General features: G+C 38.6%; 1 protein-coding gene across 1 annotated transcript in view; it reads left to right on the forward strand.

Annotated features, from left to right (window-relative positions):
* The window catches only part of TMEM132B (transmembrane protein 132B), a 665,643-nt gene that overhangs the window by 265,759 nt on the left and 376,414 nt on the right, over nt 1–23,470 (forward strand). Inside the window, exon 3 of the mRNA XM_074299390.1 lies at nt 6,212–6,358. Coding sequence (XP_074155491.1) covers nt 6,212–6,358 — 147 coding nt within the window. The remainder of the gene's footprint in view (nt 1–6,211; nt 6,359–23,470) is intronic.

The following is a 23,470-nucleotide window of genomic DNA, read 5'->3' on the forward strand; positions in this document are numbered from 1 at the left end:
TAGGTGCCTTCATGTACTTGAAGGAAGGCCTGTTGAAGATTTTGACTTATGTAACTCAGAAAGAGCTACAGATAGAAACTGCAAAGAGGCAGTTTTTGGCTAGATAAAAATAAAACTTCCTCCCAAATAACTACCTCTTATGGTGGAATGAACTGTTTTGGATGGTAGTGAGTCACCTGCCCTCTAGAGGAATCCAAGCAAAGGCTGTATGATAATTTTTCTTGAATTCATTAGAAGGGATCTTTATTCAGGTACAAGTTGGTCTTCCTGGCCTTGGAGGTTCCCTCTGGCACTGACATTCTGTGATTCTGTGAAAGGTGGGAGGGAAAAAGAGAGAAATAAAACACATAACGAGTCTCTGTTGTAAAGTGGCTGAGGGAAGAAGCTAGGAGGCAAGCAGACTTCAAGGAAAAACCAAGGAGCTGAGCTTTGCAATGCTTGGAAGAGGAACAGTGAAAGATCACCTCTCCAGAGAGAGGGAAATAAATGTGGAGCCAATAGAAGGGTTCCCTGAGGGAGTTCATCTGTGCCCCTCAAATGCTAGAGCTAGATTCACATGAGCATCGTGATACATCATAGAGCCAGAGCTGGAAGGAATCATTGTAGTTCAATCTCCTTATGTTACAGATGAGGAAACTGAGTCTCAGAGCAATTGTGACCTGAAAGGTGATAAGTAGCAAATCTAGATTATCTATCTACCGATCTATCTATCTATCTATTAATCTATCTATCTATCTACCTACCTACCTATTACATATGCATATATGCACAATACAATATGTACATATATATACATGTATATGTGTGTTTGTATATATGCATCCACACACATATATATGTATATATTTCATTAAATATTTCCTAATTATATATAAAATTTTAAACATTCATTTAAATAATTTTAAATTCTAAATTCTCTCTCTCCCTTTATATCCCTTGAGAGGGCAAGTAATATGATAATCATCATACATGTGAAGTCATGTGAAATATAGCTCCATAAATCCATGTTGCAAAAGAAAGCACAAATAAAAAAGCAAGAAAATAAGCTCAATATATACTTCAGTCTTTACTTAGAGTTAATCATTTCTCTCTTGATAGCATTTTTCTCATGAGTCCTTTGGTTGACTTAGATCCTAAACTAGGAAGAGCAGAAACAGAGAAAGAAATTTTAGAATGTCATCAATGAATGGAGCCAAGATTAGAAAGAAAGGAGAAAATTAGGGAAAATATTTATAGGCAGTTTCTCAGATAAACGTCTCCTATCTCAAAAACAGAAAACTTTGTCAAATTTATTAGGATATGATTCATTTCCCAATTGATAAATGGTCAAATGATATGAACAATCAATTTTTGATGAATAAATTAAAACATATGGTTATATGAAAAATGCTCTAAATATTACTAATTAAAGAAACACAAATAAGAAAAATTTTGAGTTATCATCTCACACCTGTCAGATTGTTTAAAATGATAGAAGGGGGAAATGACAAATATTGGGGGGGAATGTGGAAAAATGGGATAATAATACATCGGTAGCACTATGAACTGATCCAAATTTTATTACAGCTTTTTTATTTTCAAAACACATGGATAGATGATCTTCAGCATTTACCCTTGCAAAACCTTGTGCTCCAAAATCTTTTTCCCTCCTTCCCCCAGCCCTTTCCCTAGAGAGCAAGCAATCCAATACATATTAAACATGTGCAGTTCTTCACACATATTTCCATAATTATCATGCTAAACAAGAAAAAAACCAGATCAAAAAAGAAAAAAAATAGAAAGAAAACAAATTGCAATCAAACAACAACAAAAAGAGTGAAAATATAATGTTGTGATCCACATTCAGTTCCCATAATCCTCTCTTTTCATCACAAGACCATCAGAACTGGCCCAAATCACCCCACAGTTGAAAAAAGCCACGTCCATCAGGATTGATCATTACATAACCTTGTTGTTGCTGTGTACAGTGTTCTCTTGGTTCTACTCACTTCACTTAGCATCAGTTCATGTAAGTCTCTCCAGATCTTTCTGAAATCATCCTGCTGGACATTTCTTATAGAACAACAATATTCCATAATATTCATATTCTATAACTTATTCAGCCACTCCTCAGTTGATGAACATCCACCCAGATTCCAGGTCCTTGCCACTACAAAAAGGGTTGCTACAAACATTTTTGCACACACAGATCCTTGATCCAATGATTTTGGAAAGTAATCTGAATTATGACCAAAGTTTTATGGATGAAACTGGGTATATAGTCTGACCCAGTAAAACTACTATTAGGTCTGTTTCCTAAAGTAATCAGGGGAAAAACAAGAATCTCTATGTCCTAAAATATTTATAGCAGCTTTCTTTGTGGTTACAAAGAAGTGGAAATGTCCATCAATAGAGGAATGGCTAAGTAAGCTATGGAATATGATTGTGATGGAATACTATGATGGAAACTACTATGCTGTTGGAAATGATGAGCAGGTTGATTTAGAATAACATGGAAAAGTTTGCCTGACATAATAAAAAGTGAGATGAGCAGAACCAAGAGAACAGTAATAGTAATATTGTTTAAAGAATAATTGTGAACAACCAAGTTATTCTGAGTACTATAAATACTCAAATCAACTATAAAGAACCGATAAAGGAAAATATCATCCACCTCCAGAGAAAGAACTGATAAATAGAAGCATACATTATATGTTTTTACATTTATAAATTTGTGTTAAGTGGTGACCTCAAGTACAGGGTGTGGAGGGAGGAAGAAAAACAGTTTTAAACCTAAAATTAAAAAAAATTAAATGTTAAAAAATTAAATGGGGATTGTCTTAGATCATTTTTTGTTTGGAGTAACTAAGTCTTTCACAGTTGATTATCATGCAATATTGCTGCTATTCTGTACAACGTTCTCCTGGCTCTGCTCATTTTTTGGTATGAGTTCATGTGGTTTTCCAGATTTTTCTGAAATAATCCTGATCATCATGTCTCATAGCACAATAGTATTGCATCACAATCATATACCACAACCTGTTCAGCCACTCCTCTATTGATGAGCATTCATTTCCAATTCTTTGCCACCATCGAAAAAGCTATAAAGTCTAGATTTTAACCTAGGTTTTCTTGCCAGCTGTTTGTTTGTTCTTGGAGAACCAGATTCATTCAGCTCCCTTCTGCCCCAATACTCATGATATCTCGAGCTTTGCTTTCTTATTTTACCAATTTCCCCCATTCCCAGTTTCTAGCTCTGGAACATACTGTTGCTGCTATGTGAAGGGTATATTCATTTTTTATCCCTGTAATATCTTGATGGTTTCCCAACCAAAATATTCCTTCCTAAGCCTCACTTTTTAAAAATAGGTTGTCTCCTCATTAGACAATAATTTCCTTGAGGGCAGGGATTATCTTTGTTTCTGTCCTTCTCTCTATCCATCCATCCATCCATCCATCCATCCATCCATCCATATGTTTGTCTGTTTGGACATTTTTCACCAATCCATCTTACCTTCTATCCATTTGTCTGCCTATCCTTCAGTCTGTCTGTCTCTCCACCCATTTTTACATTCTTTCCTTTCTGTCTTTCCTTCTGTTTGTCTATTCTTCCCCTTTCTCCATTTCTCTTTTTCTCCTTTTTCCTTTCTTCTTTCCCCTGCCCTCTCCTGTTTGTCTGTCTCTCTCTGTCTCTGTTTTCTCCCTTCTTCTCTTCTTTTCTACTTCCCTCCCTCCATCCCTCTCTTGTGTCTTATTGTCTGTCTGTCTGTCTGTCTTTGTCTCTTTCCACCTTCCCCTCCCAGTAATGCTTACTTATACTACTTAAAAACAATTAGCATATTAATCCAATGGTCTTTTTTGTCAAGATTAATCATGAAACTTTAAAACCTGAAGAGACCTTAGAAACTGTTGGCTTTATTAATAAGATAATTAGGAAAACATGTTTGAATTCATTTAAGTGGGCTTAAAATAGTAATAATAATATCCTTTTTATAGCAAAGGAAACCAGTGCAGACACAGCTAGTCTGTGAACAGATTTAAACACAGGCCTTTCTGACTTCAGGCCCTAAAGGCTCCATTGCTTGTGCCTTTCCATAGTGATGACCCTGGTTCAGCCAGTATTTACCTTTCTGCCTGATAAAGAATTGAGATATGAGCAGATGTGAAGGGAATAAGGTGTCAATGGAGCCATGCATGCATTTCTAACATTTAACTTTCTTTATTAATATTGCTTATTTTTATACCACTTTTATTTCTGAACCTATCCCTTCCTTCTCTCTGACCCAACAAGCCATTTCTTGTAACATAAGATAGAAGGAAAAAAATGGGAAAAACTAAATCAGCCAGTTCAGGGAAATGAACCAACATATGACTATAATCTTACACCATCTGTACTAATAGTATTTCTATAATGCATTAAGTTTTGCAGAATATAGATATTTTTTCATTTGATCCTTATGACAACTCCATGTGGTATGTATATGCCATTATTCCTCCCACTTTTACAGAAGAGAACATTGAGGCTGGAGAGTTAAGCCAGTTGTCCAGAGTCACAGAGGAAAGCTTCTGAAGTGGAACTTTAATTCAAGTCTTCTAGGCTTCCAAGTTCAGCACTCCATCCACTGCATTCCCAACTCTCTGTTGTATACCCATTATCCCTCACCTCCATAAAGAAGGCAAATTCAAAAGATATTTAGCAAACACCTACTACATGCAGACACTGTGCTATGCTAGGAGAACTATATGAAGGTATAGTCCTTGTTTATAATCTAATTGGGAGCATAAGAAAATGATAACTTCCAAAAAGAGAGAGCTACCCAATTTTCAAGCAGGGAAGGGTTTTTAATGCATGAGGTAAGGGGGAGGGAAGCAAGAAGAAAAATCAGTTACCTACAAATTCTACATAGACTGTTTTCCTGGAGGTAGCATTTCCCTTGGCATTTTGTAAAAAGTGATGCAAGGGAAGCATCCATCATTTGCTAAGTTATGAAGCTCCTTGACTAGCTCCCATTGGCCACTGGAGAGCAGAGACAAAGCCAACCACAATTCCTTGCTAAGTAGACTGACTAAATCTCAGTGGTTTCATTCCTCCAGAAGTCTAAGCAGTCCCTCTTGACTTTCCTTAAAAGTAATTAAGTCAAGACAGCAGCAGCGGTGGTGGTGGGGGGTAGGGTGGAGGACTGGGGGAAACCACAGTAGGTAAGCTTTCATTCTAATTTTTACACCAGATGGAAATCCCAAGATTGCATTTGGACAGCGTCAGTGCAGACCTTGCCACAGCAGTGGGGACCGATTCCTGTTTCTACAGTAGCTTTAGAGCTATTCTGGGAATGATGAAAAAAGGCAGGTGGGGGTCAATCTGCCAGTGAGGACATTGAACTGTCCTTGTCCTCCTTCTCAACAGCAGGACTCAACCCCCTGGTGTTCCCCCCCCCCCAACAAAAAAGCTCTGCACATGATATAAATCTCTAGAGGCCCATTGGACTCCTTATGACCAAGTTGGACTTATTTTCCTGTTAGAGGAACATGTGATGTGATGTGATGTGATGGTGATGTGGTAGTGACAAGAGGTCTCAGCTTTTTCTTGCTGATTAATTAATCAACAAACATGTTATTAGGTGCTCACTATGTGCCAGGCACTGTGCTAGACCTTAGGGTTACAAAGAAAAGCAAAACACAGTTTTTATCTTTAAAGAGCCTCCATTCCGGAGGGGGAAGAAAACATGTAAATAATCAAATGCGTATAAGATCTGGACAGCATTTGAACTTGGTGACACATCTACCTCCTTCTCAACATGTTGGGTATTCAAAATCACATTACTTAGGTGAAGTAACCCTGTGCGTACCTATTTATGGTATTTGATGATAGATGCATCCTCATCTCCATCTGGACCATAAGACATTGCAAATTAAATAACTTTTTACTAGGCACATCTGTTTCATTTACATCGGCCTGGTGCCACAAAAGTGGAGAGTGTTCAAGTTCCCAGTGTATTGTTTAAGGACAGAATTAACCTGCGTCTCATGTCGGGAGATCCATACTTCAGTTGCATGTAGTGTAAATGAATTCTCTGGTTATTATGGGTCCAATTCTTGCCTGCCATCTTTTCCCATGTGTCTTTAAGAGAAAAGTGGACATGAAAGCATCATTTCCTTCAGTGATGGGTCCTTCCTGTGTTTTTTTTCCATATATTTGGTATTAACTAAAGTGGTTTGTTTTGTTCTCTAACAGCATAAAAGCTGCTCCCAGGCTCAAGATCATGGCTGTGAGAGTCAGCAATGAAGATGAGTGGGAGATCCAGGAGGAAATTGACAATGGAGAGACGCAGACAACAGCAACCCTGGTGTGTGTGGGCCATATTCCAGATATCGAGAACAGGTAAGAAAGGGCCAGACACTCCTGGGCTAGGCAGCCTGTGGTAGCTGATAGAGAAGTAATGCATTCATTTTTCTGATGGGTCTCCTTTATGGCTAATAGAATTGCTATCCTTTTAGCTCATCAGCATAGTGGCGGTCATATAGCTCCTGAATGGCTACATTACGCAGATATGTTATTGCACCAAGCTTTCTTCTTTGGGCTTTTTATTCATAAATGACCTAATTACAGATGTGGCATGGGACAGAAATTACCTGGCTCAGAGTTGCTGGGGGTGAATGGTTGGATAACATTGTGGCTATAGAGATGACAGGAAGGGATCATGGATTAAAATGGGGGAAATAGAAATGATTTAGGAGGACTGAGGGAGATGGGCTTTTAGATTGCAATAGCTGTTGGGTAATTTTTGCTAGCACTTTGTGCAATATGTCCCATAGACATCATTTTGGCTTATTGCCATGTTGCAATGATTGGAAAAAAAAGCCAAGACCCATTAGATTCCTGAGGAAACTAGTCAGTCCCCAGTTGACTGCCATGCTTTGTTAGAATGCCACTCTCACAGTCATTGTCTTTACCTCCCTTCCCTCCTCCCATGTCCCTTACTTAAATACTGTTGATGATAAACAAACCGTTTTGATGATCCAGAGAAAGGACGATAGGATGTAAAGGACCTTGAGTCCTTGAAGAAAGAGGTGGTTGAAGCAACTGGGCACATTTAACCTAGGAAATAGAAGATTCAGAGGGGTACCCACTAATTATTGCCAAGTATTTGAAGAGATGTCATATAAAGGAGGGACTATACTTGTTCTGTTGGTTCCAGAAGATAGAACCATGATCAATGTGTAGAAATGGCAAAAAAGTCAACTTTAGCAAAGTGTCAGGTATAGCTTTCTAATAATTGGGGCTGCCCCAAGGCAGAATGAATTGCTTTGAATGGCAGTGGGTTTTCATCTCTTGGAAGTCTTTAAGCATAGGATAGGCATGGTGTGGTATAATGGGGGATTTTGGTGAGCTATAATTTGTATTCTGTAGCCATTGAGGGCATTTACCCTGTGAAATTCCATGATTCTGAAATAATGTGTGTGGTGCTAGGCTGGCGGCTGGGGATACAAAGACAAAATGGAAAGCAGTGCCTGCCCTCAAAGAGCTTTTATTCTGATAGTAATGAAACTTTGATTCATATTTTGGGAGATTTAGAGCAAATTTTTCTTATTTAATCTTTCATATAGGGCCTAGTACTTAATACCTTCTTTTTCTTCTACCATTCCTTTTTTCCTTCCTCCCTCTCTCCCTCTCTTTCTCCTCCTCCCTTCCTTCCTCTCTCATTCCCTCCCTATCTCCTTCTCTCACTCCTTCTTTTCCTTCCTCCCTCCATCTCTCCCTTCTTTCTTTCCTTCTTCCTTCCTTTCTTCTTCTTTTCCTCCCTTCCTCCCTCTCTCCTTCCATTCCTCCTTCCCTTCTTTCCTTCCTTTCATTTCTTCCTCACTTCCTCCACATGTGAATATTAATAGCTCTGCCAGCAATTTATTTTATCAGTATTTATTAAATATCTACTACATGTAGTATGGAGTGCTGTTGACACAAAGGAAAAAAGAAATCATCTTTGGTTTCAAAGAGCTTCCATTCTGTTGAGAACAGATGTGAGGATGAGGGTGGAAAAGATAATAGCATGGACACAAATAATTATAAGCCAAGGAAAATTAAAGAAGAAGAGAACAGCTGGGAGAGTCAGAGAAGGGTTCATGGACGAAGTGTAATCTTCATGTCACCTTAAGCCTTTTTGATGAAAAACAAAGACTCTGACAGGCCGAGGAGAGGAAGGGCATTCTAGCCATTGGGACTGGCTTGTGCAAATGTAAGGAGGTGGAAGATGAACTATCGTGGGGAGAAAAATGAGGATCAGACAGCAGGTCCAATAGTAATACAATTAGGCAGCAAAATGGTTATTAAGTAATTGAATAAACGCGGGGAAGCTAGGTGGTTTAGTGAATAGACTGGGAGTCAGAAAGACTCAAGAATGGAAATTCAGTTTCATGTACTTACTTCCTGTGTGACCCTAGGCAATAAAATGGGAATGAAACAAGACTTAACTCCCAGAGTTATTATGAGGATCAAATTAGGCAATGATTGTAAAGTGTTTAACATAGTCCCTGGCACATAATGGATGTAGGTTATTCTGATCAAAACCTGGTCAGTTCTAAAGATTGAAACAAGGAATTTTCTCATTATACATCTCAAGCAATCCATATGTCTTATCTATAACAAAAGCCATCTTAATTAATCAGTTACTGTTTCCTTGTTCTTTTGATTGAATGTAGATAATTGGGAGGAATGGAATATCTATTTGTCTGATTTGAGGGAATATAGTGTCTATTCACTCTTCCTCTCCCAACTCGGAGAGTCCCTAATCTTTCTTCCAAATAGAAATCTGATTTTTAAATTTTGTATCCTGGTCAATTAATTATTTTCTTTTAAGTAATTATTCTTATTGATTAATTGTTTTTAATGTATAAAAACCTGTTTCCCCTATATTGGGACCCAGTAACAAAGCTGAGAAAGCTTGATCTTGATTCGTTATGCAGTTGTCATGTGTTGCTTAATAAATCGATATGCTCAGAAGCCTGAACCTTTGTTTCCTCAGTCACTTCATCTTTCAGCTGCCACATAAATAACTACAGTATGTACATACAAGATATAGACAGAACTGATAGAAGTTGCTTGAGTGGAGGGAGAGAGGAGGACCAAAAAAAGGAGGATCTGAGCTGGGTCTTTAGAGAAGCCAGCTCAGAGGTATAGATGGAGAGTATTCCAGCCTCAGAGAATAACCAGAGCAAAGGTTCAGAGGTTGGAAATGGTTTTTCATGGGCAACGGACATGAAGGTCAATGTCCTTGGAGTGTGTAGAATGTAAAGTGCGGGATGACTGAAAAGTTGGGAAGGAGCCAGATTGTAAAGGCTTGTATACCAAACTGTGTATTTTCTAATTGATTCTGGAGGTAATAGGGAGGCAATAGAGTTTATGGAATGAGGGGAATGGGTATCAGGTCAGATCTGAACATTGGGAAGATAATTTTGATAGCTGAGTGGAGGAAGGATTAGAGGCAGGGGAGAGACTTGAGGCATGAAGATCAACCATAAGGCAAGGATGAAGGGTTGCCTCTGGACAAGGCGAAAGAAGGAGACATCTACATATGTAAAATGAAAAACAACAAGATTTGGCAACTGATTGGACTAAACATAAATGAATTTCTCGCCATCTATTCCTGTTAGTTAGTTTTTCAAGGACATCTTCACATGGATAAATGGAGGTCTCTGAGGCTGTGTCTACACATGCAACCAGGGTGTTGGTGCTGAAGAACAGCTCCAAACAGCTGTGTGCATAGACACATTTGAAGCAGTGTGCTGATTCAGCTACTGATGCTGCAGGCAAATTCTCTGAGCTTAGCAAGATAAGCAGGAGAGGTGGGCTTGGGAAATAACACTATTTTTGTGGCTTGATGATTTTGGAAAAGGATTTGTACGGTTGAGTGAAGGTGCAGAAACTGATGAAGAGTCAGTTACTGCTGACAATGGAGTGTAAACTGTATTCTACCTTCGGTAAGCTCTTAATGTGACTTAGAGTGGGTGACAATTAGGTTAAGGTCACAGGTTTGATTTACACATGGGACTGTTATCTTCCCACCTGAGGAAGGTCACAGATTACATTTCTAGATCCAGCTAGTTCTCTTAACAAATACATGTAGGGCCATTGGTTAGGAAAGATAATTCCAAATTTAATCCAGTAAGAGAATTTTAATAGGGATAGGCCTGAAAATCCACACTTGGACTAAAAAAAAACTTTACTGTTAAAGGATGGAAAGACATGTTGGCCAGCAGTTCTCAAGGAAAGGACCTGGGGGTTATTAATAGGCCATGAGCCCCAGGAGAAAGAAATCTGTCCTGACAGCTGAAAAAGCTAATAGTTTAAGCAGCATTAATAAAAGCATAGTATCTGTAGCTGGCTCAATGGATAGAGATCTGGGCATGGAGTAAGGAAGATCTGAGTTCAAATCTGGCTTCAGATGCTATCTGTGTGACCATGAGCAAGTCACTTAATTCTGTTTCCTCAGTTTCCATAGCTGTAAAATGAATTTGAAAAGTAAATGGCAGACTACTTCATTCTTTGCCATGACCCAAATGGGTTATGGGAAGCTGAAGATGATAGGAATGACTCAATAACAACCACAATAAAACATTTCACCACCATTGATTCTGTATGAATGTAATTTGTTTTCTTTTTAGAAGAGATCATAGAACAAGAAGGAATCAGAATGATTCTCTGCTCCAGCACCTTCATTTTGCTTATGAAAAAAACAACTGATTTTTTTTTCATTAAGAAACTGAGTTTTTTTTCCATAAAACTGAGAGTAGTGGCAGTTTACCCAAGATCACCCAGGAAGAGGCAGCCTTAGAGTCAAAGCTACATTTTTTGACTCCTATCTAGTGCTCTTTCTAGGACAGCATGTTGTGTCGAGGTGGATGTACCAGTAAATTAGGTGCTAGTTTTCTGCCTGTGGGAGAGTTTCTCTCTTTCTGCCAGCAGTTTTCTGCTTTTTATTCTCCTCCATGAAGAATGTCCTAATACCTTCTCCTTTACTCTCTTCTTTGCATTTCTAATTTGACCCCTCTTCAGCTGTCCAAAATGCTAGGCATCTCTACCTTGGACAGACAATTTATGCCTATCCAATAACCCTGTAAAATACATTTCACAATATAAATAAATGATCGGTCCTTTTTATACTTTGTGTTGAACTGTGTTATCAAATGAGATTTGAAAAACTGGCTCCTGGAATGTGCTGGGCTGCTAACAAGGTGAATTTATGAATATATTCCTAACAAACCCTGCTGCCGAGAGCCGTAATCTCCAAATTATGACAAGGCTGGATGGAATAGAGTTTTAATAGAATATAATGTATAAACTGCCTGAAACACCACGATAAGAATTTAAAAAGTGGTGTAAAGAAAGGAGCCGGTGTACTCTGTGAGGACAGCGGAAAGGTCTTAATTTAAAATGTTTTAATGAGACCTCATTGTGAGGAAATGGTGAGTAATGAAGATGAATAAGGATGTGATAAAGGGGTCAAACTGCAGGAAGGAGGAGAGGAAAGATTAGAAAAATAAAGCAGATGCAGAAAGCATGCCTGGGGATGATATCCAAGAAGACTGACCTGATGTGGGGAGTGGCGCTAAATGATTTGAAGACAGGAAACAATGGATTTGTGTTTTTGTTTTTGTAACTCAGCCCGTTCTGTCAACTTTGGACATGGTCAGAAGCCACAGTAACCCCTTGATGGTTCTGAATTTTAAGTTAACACTTAAGTTGCAAAACTTGGAAAGAGTCTCCTGGCATAAGGCACAGAATACTGGGTTTGGATTTAGCAAAGGCCTGCCACTGCCACCTCCTAGTCTTATGATTCTGGGAAAGTCACTAATTCTCTAGCCTCAGTTTGCTCAAGTGTAAAATGGGAATAATAACAACAATAATAATATATTTACAGTACCTACTTCAAAGGGTGGTTATAAGGTTCAAAAGATCCTCTCCATAAAGCTCTTTCTATTCTTAAATAGTAAATAAATGGCAATTTTCTTTGGAGTAATTTTTGTTATTACTTTTGATAGCAAAAGAGTAAGATTGCAGCACAACTTTCTTCAAAGAAATATAAGTTCAGTTCTCTTCTTACCTCAGAGCAAATTAAAATAAAGATCAAAGGCAAATATTTACCTTAAGTGCTACAATATTTGAAAATCTAGAACCGATCTTTCAGGAGTTTCCATTTGCATACTTTAATTAATCCCAAAATATTAAACTTAATCTCACAAAGAAAAAGGTCATGGTGTTAATTAACTTGAGACCTAAAGCTTTTGTGAAATTCAATAGTTCAACACAAAGCAAAAAAAAATGGTGTTAATAAAACTAAATTACTGTGACAGGTATAATTTCATGGATTAGTGAAACATGAACGAAGCAGATTCTTTCATTGTTTTTCCTATTCCTTGCCCAAGTTACAGAAAAAAAGAATAACTTGAGAGGTTTGAAATGGATTCACTTGATTCTGTGAGATAGACCAAGTTTCTTCTGTCTAACTTGGCCTATTTAACTCTTCTGCTCTTCCTCTTTTCCTTCCTTCCTCCCTCCCTCCCTCCCTCCCTCCCTCCCTCCCTCTCTCCCTCCCTCCCTCCCTCTCTCCCTTCCTTCCTCCCTCTCTCCCTTCCTTCCTTCCTTCCTTCCTTCCTTCCTTCCTTCCTTCCTTCCTTCCTTCCTTCCTTCCTTCCTTCCTTCCTTCCTTCCTTCCTTCCTTCCTTCCTTCCTTCCTTCCTCCTTCCTTCCTTCCTTTCCTTCCTCCTTCCCTTTTTTCCTTCTTCCCTTTCTCCCTCCCTATTCTTTCTCTCTCTAATTCTCCATCTTTGTCTCTCTCTTGATCTCATTACCTTTTCAATTCTTTCACAAGACTTTCCTGATGACAGAAAAAAGGATATGCAAAGTATCACTTTGAAAATCTTGGGTCACACACACACCCTGATGCTTCAGCTTCTTTCCCAAGCATATTCAGTGATTGAACACTAATAGTCACTTTCTTCCTTTGATCCCACTTGGCAATTAGAATCCTGAGATAATAAAGGTGCAACTTACACTCCACACAACTGACATTTTAAAATCTGAATGTGAAAAATCTATTAATAAGAAGATGAATCTTGCTTTTTACAAAGTGATTCACCAAAGATTCCTACAAGTAATTGAACAGCCTTAATGCATTCATTCATTCATTCATTCATTCATTCATGCATACATGCTCACATTTATTCAAAACCATTTGAAAACTTACATGTAATACATATGAATCAATTTATGAAAAATTATGGGGTATAGACATGCATCTTTGGAAAAAACCTTATATCTATTAAGTAAATTTGGGTTCATGAACTTTTCTGCCTCACAATGTGAAAAAGATGTGGAGGGAGCTAACCTATGAAAAAAATCTAAAAAAAAATTTCAAAAGTAGCCATTTATTACTGTCCAGTTCAGCACTCTTTTCACCCTCAATTCAGGGTTGGGGATTTTAAGTTTTATTATTTTCTTCTTGTGGGGGTGGGAAGGGCTGTGTTGAACGCAAGGTCTTCTGATTGGTTCTGTTCTCATGACACAGCTAATTTGCCATCTCACCTTCTAAATTCATTAAGAAAGATGAGCCAAAGACTCCAAATAATCGAGATTGGAAATAGTTTTCTGTGAATTTATGGGAGGACGTGGACAAGAGTAATAGTGAATGGAAAGGCATGGACAGGTTGATCTTTGGAAGGAATATCCATGATAATGAAATCATAAAGGGCTGGAGTGTGACAATGGTGTGGGGGTGTGTGTGTGTGTGTGTGTGTGTGTGTGTGTGTGTGTGTGTGTACAAATGCTCTTAAATGGTCTGTTCCTCTGCTCTGGGATTTCAAAGAACAGAGACAAAATTCCATCATCATTTGATCTCATTATGGGATTTATTAATATTATCCAAACAGACTTGGAGGAAACTGAAAATTACATATACCCAGGCCACCTCACTACTATTCTAGGTTTCAATTAGCCAAATTTCAATCCTGGAGACAAGGCAGGACAATATTTCAGGAGAATTACAGTTTTCTCCGAACTGAAGCCTGCATCCAAGTTGTTTGGAACTGTTAGGGCCCACATTGTTTTTAGCTTGCAAGCATGAGGAAGACTTTTTATAAATATACCATCTCATGGAAGCCATTCATGAATAAGCCCAGATAAGGATAAACATTGATAAATTAGTCAAATTATCTTGGTCTCCAGTCTTTACAAATTCCTTTCATTTTCATCAGTCATTTTAGGTGTATCTAGCTGCATGTTCCTTTTCTCTTTGGGGGAATCGGACCAGATATGTCAATTATAATCAGACAGAGCTGTGTGATCTATTTCTCTATATTTAATTATCTTTTCTGTCTCCTGTAATAAGGTAGATTGGAAAGAGCTCTAGACTTGCTGTTACAAGCCTTGGATTTGAATACTGGCACCTCTGTGCTTCAGGTCTGTCAACTTGGTCAAAGTATTTCATTTCTTTGATCCTTAGTTTCCCTCACTGTCAAATGGGGACAGTAATATTTGCATTGCCAAACTCACAGGGAGATTGTGAGTTACTGTGAGACTCAGCAGGAATAGTAACTCACATTGCATTTTAAAAAGTTTGCAAAATATATTTTTTCATGACTTCCCTATGAGCTAGGTCATTCAGGGATACCATTCCCATTTTATAGAGGAGGAAACAGACTCTCCAAGAAGTAAATTGACTCTCTTACGGATACCCAGATGCAAGTACGGGGACCAGCACTCCAATCCAAATAATCTCACTACAAGCTCACTGCTTAGCCCATTCTACTTATCTATTCTACAATCAGTTCTTGATGAGGCGACCAGGTGTCCCGTGGATAACATGCTTGGCTGAGAGTCAGGAAGACAGAATTCAGATCCCGCCTCAGATGCTCACTACAGTGGGATCCCAGACAAGTTATTTATCCCTGGTCATCTGTAAAGTGGGCATAATAATAATTGGAAAGTGCTATATAAATACTATTATTACTTATAATTATTATTAAAGAGAAAGGAGATGACATTTGTCCAAGATAAATTTTGCTCTGGCATCCTAAAGTCATTGGGTAACTCTTCCAATAGAGTCACCAGATTCTCCTTCCTCAGAGCATGGTGTTTGGAACTGGGAAAGTCATAGTTCTGTTCTACGGTGCCCTGGCCAGACCATATCTAGACTACTTTATTCAGCTATGGGTTTGGTGTTTTTAGAAGGACATTGGTAACTGATAGTGAGTCTAGAGGAGGGCAGCTCAGATGATGTATGGTGCTATATGTTACTTAGTTAAAGGAAATGGGGAAGAGATGACCTGACTAATGATTACCATGGTTAAGAAGCAAAAGTGACATAATGGGGAAGGGAGATTGGCCTTCTACCTGATCCCAGAGGGCAAAGCTAGGAGCAATGAATAGAAGAAGCTTCAGAGAAATCGATTTAGACTTGATGGAAAAAAAGGTCCCCTAAAATAAGGGTTCTCTAAAAGTGGAATCAGTTGCTGCAGATGGTGATGAGTTCACTCTCTAAGATTCCCAAGATGATAGTTTTTCTTTGGCACTATGTGTCTGGGGGATTGCATAGGTCCCTGGGGAAAATGAAATCCACCAGGGAAAAGATGAGAATTTATTGGTTATTTATAGTTGATTTTAATTTCCCTTTTTTGGGGGAAGGATATTGTTTGTAATATTTAAAGACTCTCTTCAGTCCTTTGCATTTTTTTTTTTTTGGTGAGTGCCTCATATATCCTATTATCCTCATATACTCTATTATCCTCATCTATTCTATTACCCTGAAGACTTTTTTGTCTTCCACATAGCCACACATGTGAAAACAAGGATATGAATAATGAGAAAGCTGTCTCTGGAGATTTTGAGGTATATCCTAGAGGAGGGTGCATAACGAACCAACTATCTGCAATCTTTGGATGTAGCCCTCAAGGTTGAACCTTGTTATTGTAAATCGAAAACTTTCAGGTGCTTGGTCACAGATTGCACGCTTACATAACGCCTCATGGTTATATAGACTTTACTGGCAATGTCTCATTTGATCTCCATAACCATAGATCAAAGGCAGGCATTTAAGTGCCAAATGTATGCTAGACACTATGCTAGAAGATGGGATACACGGAGAAAAATGAAACAATCCCTACACTCAATGAGCACTCTTTGTCTCTCTCTTAATTCGTTTGTGTGTTTACCATAGATACTACAATTTACCAACCTGTGGAGCACACAGTCTATGTTTTACTGAATCCATTTTGCTGATAGGAAAACAGGTTTTGAGAAGTGAATTAATTTGTTCAATGTCACAGAGTTAGAAAGGGAGAGTGTCAGGATTCAAATTAAAAAATCTGTTCTTTATAAAGTGTCTCTTGTGATTCAGATATTGACTCATCTCTTGGAAGGAGATACATTGGATAGCTTCTTTAGGACTTTTCCTGATATGATATAAGGATTTATAAAATTTTCAAGAAATAGCTCTTGAATTATCTTATGCTTCCCCTTTCCCTGTTAGCAGTCACTAAAACTCTCACCCACTTCCAGTTACCTAAAATGGAGGTTTGTGTACTATGCTCAACTTCCTCAGCCTCTTCCCCTTTTCCAATAAATTCAAGTGTAGGATCAAATAGAAATTTGTCTACTTGTCATTTAAAGAAAGCTCCATCTTATCATTTCAATCTATTTTTTTTTCTTTGCTGAGGCATTTGGGGTTAAGTGACTTGCCCATGGTCACACAGCCAGGAAGTGTTAAATGTCTGAGACTAGATTTGAACTCAGGTCTTCCTAACTTGAGGGCTGGTGCTCTATCTACTGTGCCACCTAATTGCCCCCATTTCAGTGTTTTAACATAGTACTCGGTGGCCACAATGTCCCTGCTTCAAGCCTTTCTTGGCTGTGCCCCATACTTGGGATGCTCTCCTTCCTTACCACTAACTTGCCGAATCTCTGGTTCCATTTAAAGACTTAGTTCAAGCATGACTCTTTGTAGAGGGCCATATACAAGTCTCTGGGCTCACCCAGTGCAGTGCACCAATTCTCTAAGCACTTAGTCATGAACAATAATTGAATCAGAAAGTTATTTGATCTTTTGAATCTCTGAAACATCATCACTGTGGCAAAATCAAGGGACACCAGCAATTCCCCATTCCTTGGGCCCAGTGGAAGAATCTCTTTTACTTTTTCTTTGTTTCCTCTTTTCTTAATGCTTATAGGCAGGAAAGGAAAGCGAGGTGGTTTAACTATTTCCCAAATGCTTCCTGCTAAAATGGACTCCCCATGCAAGGAGGAATGCTTTTCCTTGGTCAGTGACCATTAATTGCAATCATATTGAGACTTGGGAAAGACCTTAGCTCAAAAAGGCCATAGTGTCCCACTTTATTCAGGGCCATCTTCAGTCATCCTGATGGTTCTGGAGAGGAAAGTGAGGCAGGTGACTTTGCTCCGCCCTCCCTCACTTAAATCCAATTCACTCACATGTCATGACATCATCTTCCTGATGTCATGGTCCTTTGTGAGAAATAAAAGCACAAGGACAACCTATCCAGGATCCAAGTCAGTCAATTAATCAGCAGACATTAATTAGTAGACTAGGGATGGAAATTCAAAAGCAAGGCCTTTTCTTCCTTCAAGGAGCTTAGCAGAGGTGTATTCTGGAGCCATGAGAAGAAGATATCATTTCTATCATCAGAGCATCATTTCTATTGCAGAATCTCCGAATTTGAACAGGACTTTGAGGACATCTAGTTCAATCTGTTCCTGATATAAGAATCACCTTTACCATTAGCTAACAAGTGGCTATATTTACATATATACTACATTATAACATAGCTAATGGAAGATAATAAAGGGTCAGCAGTAGATAGAGTGCCAGCCCTGAAGTCAGGAGGACCTGAGTTCAAATCTGATCTCAGACACTTAACACTTCCAAGCTGTGTGACCCTGGGCAAGTCACTTAACCCCAATTGCCTCAGGGAAAAAAAAGAAAGAAGATAATTAAAGAAATTTTGCTTGGAGACCTCCTAGTGGAATAAGGATGGGGTGCCCAATGACTTCTGAGGTAGCCTACACCATCCCTGGGTAAGTGTAATTGTTAGAAAGTTTTTCCTTCACTCTTTAAGCCTAATCACCACATGAAGGTAAATGACTTAACAATAGGTTGGATATATAGGGTAAATGAGCATGAAGAGTGAAGATAACACTGGTGTTACTACCCTCAACATTAATAGGGAAATTTAGAAGAAAGAAGAGGTTTTGTTTTGGGGTAGTAGAGGATGTTAAAATCTTCTTATTACCAGTTATTTCAACTGATTATTTAGTAATGAACATCAGAGGATAGCCCGTGAGTCCCTTAGAATGAGACATTTGAAGGGTATTTAGCTGCTGAGAGATGGAAGGTATGAAGGATTTCTCTTTCATAGCTTAGATTAAGTTGTGTGATATCACTGGGTATAGGGTGTCACTAGATACTTAATGAGCCCCCAGAAATGAGGGATAGGGCCCACCCTTATCTTTACAGTTACTTAATTTGGGTTCTCATTCAGCATCTTAGCATGTTCCTTCCTAAGTCTTTTTATGCTCCTTCCTGTTCATTGTGCGAACCTTTATTCCTTCATCATGAAATTGAGCCAATTAACCAACCTCTAGTGGCCCTGGAGGATGGTGAGGCACCGGAACTGAGGCTCATAGTCTCTGGGCGATTTTAGATGAGTCGTTTAGTCAATAAATACTAAGCAAATAAATATCTGGGCAGTTTGGTGACCCAGTGTCCTGCAATCAGGAGGATCTGAATTTGAATCTACCTCAGACACTTGGTAGCTATGAGACTACAGGAAAGTCACTTAAACACCTATTTACTTCAGTTTCCTTAACATAAAACGAGGTGGAGAAGTAAACAAAAAATATTTCAGTATCTTTGCCAATGGGTCACAGAGTTGGACACAATTAAGCAACAACAAATAAGTATTTGTTAAGTATTATTATATTATTGTTATATTTATTAAGTATCATTATTGCAAGCACTGTACTTATTGTAGGGGAGACAACTATGAGGGACAGTCACTTTGTACAAGACAATTTGCAGGTTAAAAATACCCATTAGTAGCCGAAAATGAATCGTAATCTGGTTGTGTTGTCTCAGGTTATTTCTTTGTAGCATGAGAGAATTGGATTGCCTTATCCCTTTCATTCTTATTTCCTCTGATTCTAAGAGAAAAGAATTCTAAGCTTGGAGGCAGAAGATCCAAGTTTGAATTTTGGACATTCTGCTTAATCTTGGTCAAATCATTTTCTTTCTTTTTGCTTCAATTTTCTCATCTGTAAAATGGGGGAGTTGAGTTACATGATTAAGGGCATGTCCACCTTTAATTCTATGATCTTTTAAAAAGTGGTTGTGTCCCAACAATTCAATTCTGTCAGCATTTATTAAATGCTTACTACATGGTAGGTTCCAGGGACAGAAAGAAGTGAATGAGATAATCCTTGCCCTTAAAGACTTTATGATCTGCTGGAAGATAGAGCATGGCCACAGTTAGTAAATAAGAATATCTACAAAGGAGAAGTAAGAGATACATCTAAGTGGCTCAAGAGGTAGAGCACTGTACCTGGAGTTAGAAGACCTGAGTTCAAATCTAACCTCAGACACACTATCTTTGTGAATTTGGGAAGTCACTTAGCCTCTGCCTCAGTGTTCTTATATGTAAAATGGGGTTAATAACAGCACCTACCTTCCAGGGTTATGAATTATTATTATTGTTACTATTACAATTATTGTTGTTACTATTATTGTCATTATTACTATTATTGTTGTTACTATTATTGTATAGCTGAGAGGGGAAGGAGAATCAGGAAAAGCTTCTTGTGAGGAGTTTCATGTAGCTGAGCTTTAAAGGAAACTAAAGATAGGAGGAGGTGAAAGGGGGAAACATGCTAGGCATGGGGGACTACCTGTGCAAAGGCATGAAAGTGGCAGATGGTGTGTTCCAGTATGTAGGCCATCTTGGATAGAATATGCACTGCACGAAGGGGAGAAATTTGCGGAAATCTGGGAAGGTGGGCCGTATTTGGCTCACAATAGGCACTTATGAAGTAGTTGATAATGATGGTGGAAATCATGACTTCTTAGGACTCTGGCAGTGAAAGTGAAGCGTGCCTTCCCCCTCTTGTCTTAGCAGAGACTATATAGGTTTAGCATATAGATAACTATGGGTGTGGAATGAGACATATGTTTTCAGAAGTGGCCAGTAGGTTAATTTGGGTATATTTATTTGCAGAGCAGCTAGGTGGTCCAGTGGATAGAGTACTAGGCCTGGAGTCAGGAAGATTCATTTTTGCGATTTACTAGAGACTTACTAGTTGTGTGACTCTAGGCAAGTGACTTAAGCCTGTTTACCTTAGTTTGCTCATCAATAAAATGAGTTTGAAAAGGAAATGGCAAAGCACTTCAGTATCTTCATCAAGAAAATCCCAGATAAGTTTACTCTGAGATGGACATGCCTGATAAACTAAACATCAAAAAGCTTTGATATTCTGTCCACATCTGGTGTCTGATAAATGCCTGTCAGTGATTGTGATTGTTGATTTTAGTTGAGTATCAAATACTCAGGGAGTTCACTAGAGGCAGTATGGTGTAGTGGGTTGGATATTGGATATGAAGCCAAGAAAATTTGGCCTCCAATCATACCTCCTCTTGGGTAATTTGTAGGGCTCAGTTTCCTCATCTGTAAACGAAGAGAAAAATTCCTACCAGTACTTGGCACAGGGGCTGTGAGTGAATGAGTGAGCCTACATCCCAGGGGGCCAAGGCAGAAAAAGTACTTTGTGAGCTTTTGTGGCAAGAGGACTTGGGGATCTTGAGATCTCTTTGTTCTTAGAGAAAGGCTCACTGTGGTGAGGTAGCTGGCAGTAACTACCAGGGAGCTTTTTGTGCAGGGACTCTCTATTGACAAACAGTACATGGGCTGTGACTGGGGGGAAAGCGTGCTTCTGATGGAAAGGGCACCATCCTTGACTGGGCTAATTGGGTATTGGAATATAATATACATTATGTGGCATAATCAGCATTAACTTATGCCTCAATCAAGCAGCCACTGTAAGCATTAGCCAAAATGGGCAGCAGCTGAAGCAGCATTTTATATGAATCTGCTCAAATTACTGCCCCCAAAATCTTCAACTGTGCAGTGAAATATGCAGATTGGTGAGGTCCCCTATGTATGCTGTGGGGAGGGGATCTGGATTCTAGGATCATAGCACTAGAGACAGAGGGAAGAGATCTCAGAGGTGATGGAGTCCCACCCCTCACCTGATAGATGAGGGAATTGAGACCCAGAGAGATCTGGTGACTTAGAATCATTGGATTATGAATCTATAGCTGGAAGGCCCTTCTGAAGTCCTTGAGTCCAATCTCCTCATTTTAGTCCTCTCAGTGAATGCTATTGTCCCATGGCTCATTCTGGGTTAAGCAGTTTTAAGGTCCCTGATAATGGTCCCCTCCGGTCAGCAATGACCTTCTTCATCAGACCTCATGTGGCACTTATTTCAATGGGATAATATATTTAGAGCCAGAAAGATCCTTAATGTTATATAGCCCATCCCTTTCATTTTATAGGTCAGTGAACAAGTATTTATTAAGGACTTAGCATGTCCAGGAATGGGGAATAGATCTGGGCCAAGGTGTTAAGATGAAGATGGAAGACTAGTTCTCTCTGGAAGGAGATGATGGCTAGACACTAAGAACCAAAAAGAGTTATGTGATTTGCTCAGTAAGTGGTAGGATTTGTATTTATTGAGGTTAGAATGAAGACAAGGTCATTAGAGTCTGGGAAGCACCATGATTTTTAAATTGGAAGCCTCAAAGAATAAATACAATTACATCAAGGGTAGGGATACAAAGAAAGACAAAAATCAGTCCCTGCCTTCTAGGAGCTTACATTGGGGGAGACAACATAAGTTATTTATTTAAAGTAGAAGGAATATAACTTTATGGTGTAAGGCTATAGCAACTGGGCTGCTCTCCTAGAGGAAACATTTGAAATCAATTTTGAAGAAAATCAGGGCATCTCAGGGAGAGGAAATAACGGGAAGAAGTAGAAGAGGCAGCAAGGTGTGGTAGAAAGAACATGAGATTTGGAGACAGAAGATGGGTTTCAATTATGCTTTTATTCGTAACTCACTGTGGCACCTTGGATGAATCACTCTTTTCTTGGCCTTAGTTTTTCTAGATGTAAAATGAGGGGGTTGAATAACATGATTTTAAAGATTCCTTTTAGTCCTACAATCTTCTGAGAGATAATGTGGCCTTGGGGGAATAGAATAAAGACACTATGTTACATGAAAAGAGCAGAAGACCTGGACCCAATCTTGGCTCTGTTCACCTACTATAACTATAATTTTGAGTGATAGTAATGCTAATAATAATACTAGCTAACATTCACATGATGTTTAAAGTTTTTATCTAATTGGCAAATAACTTTACAAACATTAATTTATTTGATCTTCATGACAACTCTGAGAAGTAGGTGCTATGATGATAGCCATTTTACAGATGAGGAAACTGAGGCTGAGTACAGTAAAATGGCTTTCCCATGATTACACTGCCAGTAAATTTTAGAGGCAGAATTTGAACCCAGATCTCCCTGATTCTAAGTCACAGGAGCATAAAATACAGATTTAGAGACAGCAGAGACCGTAAATATCATCTTGTCCAACCACTACATATTACAGAGGAAGGAACTAAGACCCAAAGATATCAAGGGAGATCAAATGAATTGATATATCTAGAGTGTTTGAAATCTTCAAACATTTTTTTAATGTTTGCTATTATTAAAGTGAGAAGGTTGGATCTGGATTTTCTAATTTTTATCTAATACATATTTTATCTACTATATACATAATTTTATCTAATAAATTATCTAATTTTATCCTCATACCCAATCCTGAGAAATAAGTGCTATTATGGTCCATATTTTACAGTTGAGGAAACTGAGGCAGGTGGAGTTAAAGTGACTTTCCCAGAGTCACACAGCTGGTAAATGTCTGAGGCAGGATTTGAAAAGAGGTCTTTCTTATTCCAAACTTGCTTTTTAAAGATCAGATTTAGATTTAGATCAGATCAGATAATATGAACTTGAAGCAGGCTTAATGAAATTGTTTTTGGAGTTTCCTTTAGCTGTGTTCAGTAGCAAATAAATAGGAGCAAAGGAAGTAAATGGACCTTTGAGCTGGAAGAAACCTAAGAAACCATCCTATTTAACCCTTCTAAAGGTGCAGTTGTTATTGCTCTTTTTTTCACACTTGTGATTTCATGCAAATAATGAAAGTGTGGGAAGTCCCAAGATCCATGCAGATCAGCAACCTATCAGTAACTTTTAAAATCTGAGAGGTTAAGGGACTTGGCCAGAGTTACACAGCCAGTGTCAGAAGTTGAATTTGAACCTGGACATTCTTTGGCTTTGAGGCTGGTTCTGTACTATACCAGGCTACTTCTCACCCTCA

Source organism: Sminthopsis crassicaudata, chromosome 1 (genome assembly GCF_048593235.1).
Source record: "Sminthopsis crassicaudata isolate SCR6 chromosome 1, ASM4859323v1, whole genome shotgun sequence".
In the NCBI taxonomy this organism is placed as follows: Eukaryota; Metazoa; Chordata; class Mammalia; order Dasyuromorphia; family Dasyuridae; genus Sminthopsis; species Sminthopsis crassicaudata.